Source organism: Chenopodium quinoa, unplaced genomic scaffold, assembly GCF_001683475.1.
Source record: "Chenopodium quinoa cultivar QQ74 unplaced genomic scaffold, ASM168347v1, whole genome shotgun sequence".
Classification (NCBI taxonomy): Eukaryota; Viridiplantae; Streptophyta; class Magnoliopsida; order Caryophyllales; family Amaranthaceae; genus Chenopodium; species Chenopodium quinoa.
Window position 1 is genome coordinate 3,055,900 of NW_018745311.1, and position 10,418 is coordinate 3,066,317.

Sequence of the window (10,418 nt, forward strand, 5' to 3'; positions counted from 1 at the left end):
GGGTAACCGTCATCTCTCCCCATGGAAAGTGGAAAGTGTTGGTGGAATCCCACCAAAACTCCAGCAATCCACGGAGGAAAGCTGACGATGCAGACTGGCTCGATAAATCCCGAAGAGCCGCCAGCTGGGAGTCAATCCCAAAAAGTGCTACAATCTCCTTTGCCACCTCGGGGAAAATGCTCAAAACGGGCTCGCAGGTCACCAGAGCCGTACAAACGCATGCCAGGCTCATTCTTAAAAAACAAAAAAAAAACAAAAAACAAACGGTTATGGTTAAATAGGAGAAGAAACAAAGGAAAAGAAAAGAGACGAAGGCGCGAAAAACTCACGATGCCGCGCCACCCTCGGATCGAAAGTGGTGGCCTGGGTCCCACTTAAGGACCCTAGAGTCCCAGTTGGGAGGAGCATCGCAAACCACCTCCTCCAGGCGACGTCGATCGGCTGCAACGCGTTGCTCTCGAACCTCCTCTCAAGGACGGTTACCCTCTTCCGTCCGGACCCCCAAGAACCTCCTCGGCATCGACAAACAGAGGCGAGTCCGTGCTATAACGGATAAAACTTTCTTTAATTATTTTCCTAAACTAAACTAATATATGTGTTCTAGACCCATTTCGGCAGCATAAAGGCTACTGATAGGGAAAAACACAAAAATCGAATGCCACCCATACTTGGGGGCTACGATACCTACCATTAAACTCAGTAAATGGGGGCTTTTAACACCCACAAAAGCCATCCTATACTAGTTTCAACTAAGCATTCAAGGGATTATTTTCTAAAATCTTAGAGAATCAACTAATTCTAGACGAATAACAGTAATATAAACATGATTATCGTCTACCAAACAATTTTGGAGTTTGAATATAGTGAAAATAGGCTAAGTATACACTTCACGCCATTTTTTCGGATTCAAAATTCTCAAAATGTTAATTATGGAAGGAAAACTAGTTCCAATACTACAATTGTTTCATAATTAACAAGTATAACCGAAATGGGAAAACAAAATAACTAGAAAATCAAGCAAAAGTTTGAAAAAAGAAGCAAGAACGAACTCGAGACAAGAAATGCTCATACAAGGTTCAATACTTAACCATTTTTCATGAAATTTGTTGCAAAACACACCTTAAACATAGCATAACAACATAGAGCAAACAATTTCAAGAAAAATAACCCGAATTGAAAACCCCCAAATTCGAAATTGGGGTTTAACGATTCGAAAATCGTTAGAATTCAACCAATAAAAAAAGAGCAAATTTTAGCAAAAAACTTACATTGGACAGCAAATATGAATTGAGAACGAGATTAGCTTCCTTTAGCCTCAAAAATTGCAAAAAACTGAGCTTTTTAGATAAAGAAAGAGTAAAAAATGGCGATGGAAGGAAAAATGGCGAAATGAAAAATCGCGTCTGCGATTTTCATTTTACTGACATAAATGTCGTGTGCAACTTAAGATGTTGCGCGTGACACCCCAGCGCAACTCAGAAAGATGTGCGCGCCTGGCCAGCGCGACCTTTTGAGTTGCGCGCGGATACTGGTCACTAAAAGACCGGATTTTTTATTTTGATCCGTTTGATCATTTTTTGAACGGTTTTTGCTCGTTATTAGACGTAATGGCGAGAAAATCATCAAAATCTTTTTAATTGCTTTGCATATTGTAGTTTGTTTTTTTTTTTGTTAGCTTTTTGCATCATATTGCATGCACACCGTGCTTTGTGGCTTCCCCAAGCATACACTTTGAACGTTTTTCGTAAGAGTGCCTTAAGACGTTCCGTGGTGGTGCTTTACGTAAAAGCACCCATAGACAGGTTTGTCATTTTACTGTACCGACGTTACAAATGTCCGCGTTTTCTTCTTTTTTCACGTTCGAAGCAAAAAGGAAGGTGTTTTCATGCAGCGTAAAAATGCAAATGGTGTATCGTACGGCGCAATATTGTACGGCGTAGGTGATGCGTAAAATTTCACTCAGCCCAAGCTTTGCGAGATCTACCTCTCACTACTGGAAAAAAGGTCATCCGTAACGGGCAAAAAGGGCCCATCCGTAACGGGCAGCGTCTGTTACGTATGCGGCCGTTACGGATGGCCATTGTTATTTGTAACGGGCACTGTCCGTTACGAATAACTCATTATTCGTAACGGACATTTCAAGTGCCCGTTATGAATAACCCATTATTTGTAACTGACATTTTAAATGTCCGTTACGAGTAATAGGTTATTCGTGACGGACATTTTAAATGTCCGTTACGAATAATGGGTTATTCGTAACGGACATTTTAAATGCCAGTTACGAATAATGGGTTATTCGTAACGGGCACTTGAAGTGTCTGTTACGAATAAGGCCTTTTTTGTATTAAAATAAGTCCTTATTCGTAACTGACATTTGAAATGTCCGTTACGAATAAAGTTTTATAGTATGTAGTTAAATACTTATTTGTAACGGGCTTGTTACGAATAAGTGATTATTTGTAACTGACAATTCTCCTGCCTGTTACAAATAATCATTAAATTAATTTTTTTGATTAAATTTCGGCAACATGTATTTATATATAATTAATATATATTAATTAAAACCTGTTATAATAAACCTGTTCCTGTAAATAAACAATTATACCAAACAATCTTTCTTAAAAATTAATACGACGTAATATAAAAATTGAAGTAGTAAAACTACATTACAAATAAAAACTTGTATAAATTTAACCAACACATGCAACAACAACACTAATAATATTACTTTGTTCTACCTAAACTAATAGTTATGCATTCAATAAATATTTACTTCTAAAGTATTGCGCCCACTATTCTCGAACCACTTTCAACTCGTCAACATCATACGGGGCTGTCCTTGGACAAAAATCCTATTAAAAAAATAAAACATATGAATGAAGTTACAAAATAAAAACAATCCATAATAAAAACAATCATTAGAATAAATGTGATGGTCCAAATTATAGAAATAAAACTCAAAATATAGAAATAAAACACATAACATCCTTAATTAACTTATATTTTGATTTTTAATGAATTGAAATCAATGAAAAGTGACCATTTACTAACTTTTGAGAGCGTATAAAGCCAAAAAGGCTTTAAAATTGCCTAAGGGACTTCTATCTTTCCCATCTTTCATGTATTAGTCCAATTAACACAACAAAACATATAACATCCTTAATTAACTTATATTTTGATTTCTATGAATTGAAATTAATGAAAAGTGACCATTTACTTACTTTTGGAAGCGTATAGAGCCAAAAAGACTTCAAACTTGCCTAAGGGACTTTTACCTTTCCTATCTATCATGTATTGGTTTAAATTAACACAATAAAACACATAACATCCTTAATTAACTTATATTTTGGTTTCTATGAATTGAAATCAATGAAAAGTGACTATTTACTCACTTTTGGGAGCGTATAGAGCCAAAAAGGCTTGAAACTTGCCTAAGGGACTTTTATCTTTCCCATCTTTCATGTATTGGTTTAAATTAACACAATAAAACACATAACATCCTTAATTAACTTATATTTTTGGTTTCTATGAAATGAAATCAATGAAAAGTGACCATTTACTCACATTTGGAAGCGTATAGAGCCAAAAAGGCTTCAAAATTGCCTAAGGGACTTCTATCTTTCCCATCTTTCATGTAATGGTCCAATTAACAGAACAAAACATATAACATCCTTTAATTAACTTATATTTTCATTTCTATGAATTGAAATCAATAAAAAGCGACCATTTACTCACTTTTGGGAGCGTATAGAGCCAAAAAGGTTTCAAACTTGCCTAAGGGACTTTTATCTTTCCCATATTTCATGTATTGGTTTAAATTAACACAATAAAACACATAACATCCTTAATTAACTTATATTTTGGTTTCTATGAATTGAAATCAATGAAAAGTTACTATTTACTTACTTTTGGGAGCGTATAGAGCCAAAAAGGCTTGAAACTTGCCTAAGGGACTTTTATCTTTCCCATCTTTCATGTATTGGTTTAAATTAACACAATAAAGCACATAAAATCCTTAATTAACTTATATTTTGGTTTATATGAATGTAAATCAATGAAAAGTGACTGTTTACTCACTTTTGGGAGCGTATAGAGCAAAAAAGGCTTGAAACTTGCATAAGGGACTTTTATTTTTCCCATCTTTCATATATTGGTTTAAATTAACACAATAAAACACATAACATCCTTAGTTAACTTATATTTTGGTTTCTATGAATTGAAATCAATGAAAAGTGACCATTTACTCACTTTTGGGAGCGTATAGAGCCAAAAAGGCTTCAAAATTGCCTAAGGGACTTCTATCTTTCCCATCTTTCATGAATTGGTCCAATTAACACAACAAAACATATAACATCCTTAATTAACTTACATTTTGATTTCTATGAATTGAAATCAATGACAAGTTACCATTTACTCACTTTTGGGAGCGTATAGAGCCAAAAAGGCTTCAAACTTGCCTAAGGGACTTTTATCTCTCCCATCTTTCATGTATTGGTTTAAATTAACACAATAAAACACATAATATCTTTAATTAACTTATATTTTGGTGTCTATGAATTGAAATCAATGAAAAGTGACTATTTACTCACTTTTGGGAGTGTATAGAGCCAAAAAGGCTTGAAACTTGCCTAAGGGACTTTTATCTTTCCCATCTTTCATTTATTGGTTTAAAATGACACAATAAAACAAATAACATCCTTAATTCTCTTATATTTTAGTTTCTATGAATTGAAATCAATGAAAAGTGACCATTTACTCACTTTTGGGACCGTATAGAGCCAAAAAGGCTTCAAAATTGCTTAAGGGACTTCTATCTTTCCCATCTTTCATGTATTGGTTCAAATTAACACAATGTAACACATAGAATCCTTAATTAACTTATATTTTGATTTCTATAAATTGAAATCAATGAAATATAACCATTTACTCACTTTTAAGAGCATTTAGAGCAAAAAAGGCTTCAAAATTGCATAAGGGACTTCTATCTTTCCCATCTTTAATTTCATGTATTGGTCCAAATTATAGAAATAAAACACATAGCATCCTTAATTAACTTATATTTTGGTTTCTTTGAATTGAAATCAATGAAAAGTGAGCATTTACTCTCTTTTGGGAGCGTTTAGAGCCAAAAAGGCTTCAAAATTGCCTAAGGGACTTCTATCTTTCCCATATTTCTTGTATTAATCCAAATTATAGAAAACACATAACATCCATAATTAACATATATTTTGGTTTCTATGAATTGAACTCAATGAAATATGACCATTTACTCACTTTTGAGAGCATTTAGAGCCAAAAAGGCTTTAAATTGCTTAAGAGACTTCTATCTTTCCCATCTTTCATCTATTGGTCCAAATTATAAAAATAAAACACTTAGCATACTTAATTAACTTATATTTTGGTTTCTTTGAATTTAAATTAATGAAAAGTGACCATTTACTCACTTTTTGGAGCATTTAGAGCCAAAAAGGCTTCAAAACTTCCTTAGGGACTTCTATCTTTCCCATCTTTTATGTATTAGTCCAAATTATAAAAATAAAACACATAACATCCATAATTAACTTATATTTTGGTTTCTATGAATTAAAATCAATGAAATATGACCATTTACTATAAAAATGCTTCAAAATTGCCTAAGGGACTTCTATCTTTCCCATCTTTCATGTGTTGGTCCAAATTATAGAATTAAAACTCATAATTTATAGCAATATGGGGTGAGTAGTGTATTGACCTCCGATCCATTTGTATGAATTTCAATTTTTGCCTAGCTATGTGATCATTTTCCCCTTAGATATGATATAATGAATCAATGTTAAACAGCAGAAAGTAACAAGCTTCCACCATAAGCTTTAGAGTGATAAATGCAAAATGATATAAATTGAGGCACTTACTAATATAATGCAACGAGGACATGAGCAGCAGAATAAGTACTGTTCTTTTAGAGCCTTATGTCGAGTCATGGTGTTTCCAGTAGTTTCTATGCAACATATTAGTACCTTCAAGAGCACCAAAAGATAACAATCAGAGAAACACCAAGATGTTAACCTATACTAATTTCTTTGATATGCAAAGTTTAATAATTTCTTTGATTCACCCAATTAAAAACCTATACTTCAAAGATTCTTTGTTACAAATAAATAAATAAAATAAAATAAAAAAGAAGAAGAAAGGGAAAATCCATTGATATCTTCATTTAAAAATAACATAATAGAAAGATCCTAAAGCAAGACTAAGCTATTTCCCAAAACAGTGAAACACCAAGATTATAATATGTTAGCAAATCACTAATGTGATGAATCTTTTAGACTCTTGAAGTCCCAAGCTTCCTTTCAAATAATCGCCACAATAAGTATATCTGCAACACGCTCGCACCAACTAGAGCAAATGATTCCGTAACGGCTTTATGGATTGCTCTCTTGCTCATAGCTTTATTCACTGCATTGTCATACAGATAAGAGACAGTCAACACGATAACAGTTTATACCGACACTTAGAGATATTACTACTTATGGCAGACCATTGTTAGGCCCACTAACAGATGAATTCAACGTCGTGTAGAAGTGACCACAAGGAATGTAGGTATTAGAAAGTACTCTAAAATTCAAGAAAGCATCTGAAATGGTTGATTTCTAAACTCAAAGAGGAGATTAATAAAGTACCTAGTGCTTGTCGATCAGTCTGTGCCTCTAGCCAATGCTGTTCAAACTGAATGTTGTAAAGACATTGACCGAGCTTTTCAATCTGCTCTACCAAAGGTTTCACATGCTCTGCAAACATGAACCGAAATTTGACAAACAGCCATCTCACCTTATATCAGTATATTAGAAACCTCTTATGAAGCTAAAATAGGGAAAACTGTTGTCTTACCATCCTTTGCATGCTGGTCATAGTATGTAAAATGTCCGACTTGTAGATCGAAATCAATGGTTTCATGATAAGGTGACTTATTGGTGAAGCAGAAACTGAAAGGTCCTTGTTTATGAGCAGTAAAGTTGAATTTTTCACTGATCTTATCATGGGTGTCAAGGATCTGATCGCCTTCAGGTCCCTTCAGCTGCAAAACAAAGCAATAAAAATGTTCCATTCATAAAAATCATATTATATGGGTATTTATCACATAATAATCAGATTAATAAACCTAACCCCTAGTACAATTCAACCAACGGAACCACTAGAGAGTTCCATGTTCCACGTTCCAGTAAACTTATAGAACAGTCAAAGACTTTCATTGTCATTTGTTCATAAATTAATCAAACAATAATTCAAACAATAATTAAAAATAAAAATTAATCAAACAATAATCGGATTAATACGCAACACATCTTAAACAATAATTAAAAATAAAAATTGCATCAATTTCATTGTCATTTGTTCATAAATTAATCAAACAAACATAAACCCAACTTCATTGGAATTACCATAAATTATCAGTATTTGTTAAAAAAGAAATTGATCAAATCGAAACAAAAATAGGAAAAGTTACAGACTTCATAGCAAACAAACACTCAAAATGATCATATCAACACAAAAAATCAAGCAAAAACTAGCAGAAAAAAAACAGCGAAATTCGAATATTAACCCCAATTTGACGAAGAAACTGAATTCACAAAATCGATTGAACATACAAAAAAAAATTGACAACTGACAGTACAATCTAAACACTAATCCAGAAAAAATAACGCATCAATGAAGATCTTACTTCTTCCCATGGCGGCGAAACTTGAAGAAAATCTGAGCTTCGAAAAACGAAAACCCTAAGAACGGGAACAAGAAGAAGGGGAAATTAAAAGTTAGGGTTTACTTTGAAATCACTCTCCTGATAAATCAAATTCAACATATAAAAAAATCCTAATTTCAAATTGAATATGAACAATGGAAAAGAGAGAGGAGATTACAGTTTTGGAGCGGCAGGGTTTGCCGCAGGAAGAGTAGATGAGATTAAGAAAAGGCTCATTAGATACAGAGAAATTGGAGAGAGAAGTGAGCTCTGCATGTTGTTGAGCTTCTGCTACGGATTTCAAAAGAGCTCCACAATCTCCGCACTGCAACGATACGCCTGACATCCTCGTTACTCAATAGAGAGAGAGAAAAAAAACGGAGCTTGAGCTGAGGAGTTGAGGGATGACGATGAGCGAACGATGACCGAGCTGGAGAGAGAGAGAAAGGGGAAATTAAAAGTTAGGGTTTACATTGAAACCTATTCGTAACGGGAAAGACTTGTTGGTTACGACTAGTTGGTTATTTGTAACGGGCAAGATTTATTGGTTACGATTAGTTGGTTATTCGTAACGGGCAAGACTTGTTGGTTACGACTAGTTGGTTATTCGTAACGGGCAAGACTTGTTGGTTACGACTAGTTGGTTATTCGTAACGGACATTGAATTTGCCCGTAACAAATGATGTAATTGTAACGGGAAATCATATGCCCGTTACGAATAGCTTTTTACAAATAAGATTTTTTCCACTAGTGTGTCGGAACTAATAGGTAGAGAATTACTGTAGGCGTCAGCTTAACTAGTCGACAGACGCGCCGAACCTTCAGGAACAGACACTTTTTGAATGGGAGCAAATACGGTAGTTAGTGCGCTTCCTAACTTACTGGACAGTTAGGGTGTCGAATCCGCCCCCTGTATAAAGAAGCGACGAGACGATGTCGCGCCTATGTAGACACGTGCCCCCAGTCCTGAGACACGTGTACTCATCTTGTAGACAAAACTGATGAGAAAGTTGCTGACTTTCTTTCCTCTCACTGAATTTGGATATATGTCTCCAATCCTAAGACATGTATTTCTATCTTGTGGACATCCGGCTCGAATACCAAACCATTTCGGCTCGAATACCGAAAACCCTTTTCATCTTTTACTTTATTAAAGTCAGGCTAAAGTTTCAATGACATATCGAGGGACTTTAGACCAATGATGACACAATTGAGAGGAAATCCTCCCCTTTTATCCTTTTAAAACCGATTTCTTTTCATGACTAGACATCACCCAGAATACTTTTACTTGTAAGAGCATTCTACAATTGCAAAGGATCAATCTAGATTCTTTAGCGCGTTAAGACTAGGAAGGACTTTTTCTAGCCTTAGCTACTTGTTTTAAACACTTAGTGAACCAAGGATTGTTTCGACATCCTTAAACATTACTGAAAGATTCTCTATCCTTGGAGAACTTCGCAGAATGAGTCTCAGATTTATTTCCTTGACTACTTTGATCATCGTCTATTTTAGACTCGATCAAAGTGGGGGCTAACTGTATACATCTACTTCTGGCCTCCTGTCCCGACAGGAAGTGTAATGACGATAAATAAAGCCATCTTCGTGTTGGATAAAAGTAAAAAATACTTATGGATAACTAGTTAAGCCACAAAACACAAAAGACTAGCCCCAATTAAAGAAAAGCCAAAACAAAGGTCCAATTAAAATAACTTGATCATAATTAGGCTTAAGACCGTGCTTAAACCCTAATAATGACGGATTTAGGAGCGCCTAGGTTAAAACTTAGTGCTCCCGCAGAAAAAGTCGCGCGCATCTCACAAAGTCGCGTTGGGCTGTCGCACACAACTATTTCCGTTGCGCGCGCCACCCAGCGCAACTTCCAGAGTGGTGCTTTAGAATATTGGTAATTATTCGAAAATTATACGGAAAATATAAAATCGAATCTTACCATAAAGCCGTGCGCAAGACCAAAAGTTGCACTGCACATAGCAACGCAACTCTATAACTTGCGCTTGGTTGCCGCGCGCAACTTTATCTGTTGCACGCGACACCTGCTGGGCCAGATAGCTCGAAACCCTAAACCTAATCCTTCTTTATAAATACGAGCACCGAGGCTTCAACAGACAGAAATTAACCTAAAAACTCTGGTGAAATAACTTGTTAACTTGTGCAACCTAGCCCTCTTGTCCTAAACACTCACCCTTTCGATACTTTGTTACTACGGTGGAGGTTCCCCAACAAGAAGGTGTCCATAAGTCTTCTAAACGGAGATCTAGCAAAGAGAAGTGGTAAATTCCCGAGCACTTAGTTAAATCACCTTTATTTTCTTGTTTCAAAGGACTTTAATAAATTATTTAGTGTTGTTTGATCTCTTGTAAAATAATATATTAATCAATTCCACATAGTATTTTGCGTTAAATAAAGACTAGAATTGAATTAAATAATTGTTGGTTGATCACCTAAGCCAAGGCGAATCTTGTTTATTTATTGTTCTTTCACAAATATTATTAAACAAGAATAACGACCTTGCAATGTAATTCCTACGTGAATTAATGCTTAGCTTGTAAATAAAATCAACTAACATAATTTTAGGTATCGCGTTGCATATATTGTTTGGTGATGAAATTGTAAAAAAGGAAGAGCTAGTAGAGGCCGTAATAGGGCTAGGATGACGATTCCCCTCTAAAAGGAACGTTATCTT

At 34.9% G+C, this 10,418-nt stretch overlaps 1 protein-coding gene across 2 annotated transcripts; it reads right to left on the reverse strand.

Annotated features, from left to right (window-relative positions):
* Positions 1-2,618: 2,618 nt before the first annotated feature.
* LOC110712313 (transmembrane emp24 domain-containing protein p24beta2-like) lies at positions 2,619-8,192 on the reverse strand. Of its 2 annotated transcripts, none has more exons than XM_021890769.1 (6): positions 7,896-8,192; positions 7,700-7,754; positions 6,868-7,054; positions 6,660-6,767; positions 5,892-5,996; positions 2,619-2,852 (listed from the first exon to the last, which is right to left on the reverse strand). In XM_021890769.1, exons 1-5 carry the CDS (start codon positions 7,991-7,993, stop codon positions 5,947-5,949), a joined length of 498 nt encoding a protein of 165 aa, XP_021746461.1. In that variant the 5' UTR covers positions 7,994-8,192; the 3' UTR covers positions 2,619-2,852; positions 5,892-5,946. The 2 variants fall into 2 exon arrangements, with proteins under 2 accessions (XP_021746461.1, XP_021746460.1); XM_021890768.1 differs by having other exon boundaries at positions 5,892-6,435; positions 7,896-8,189.
* Positions 8,193-10,418: the final 2,226 nt, after the last annotated feature.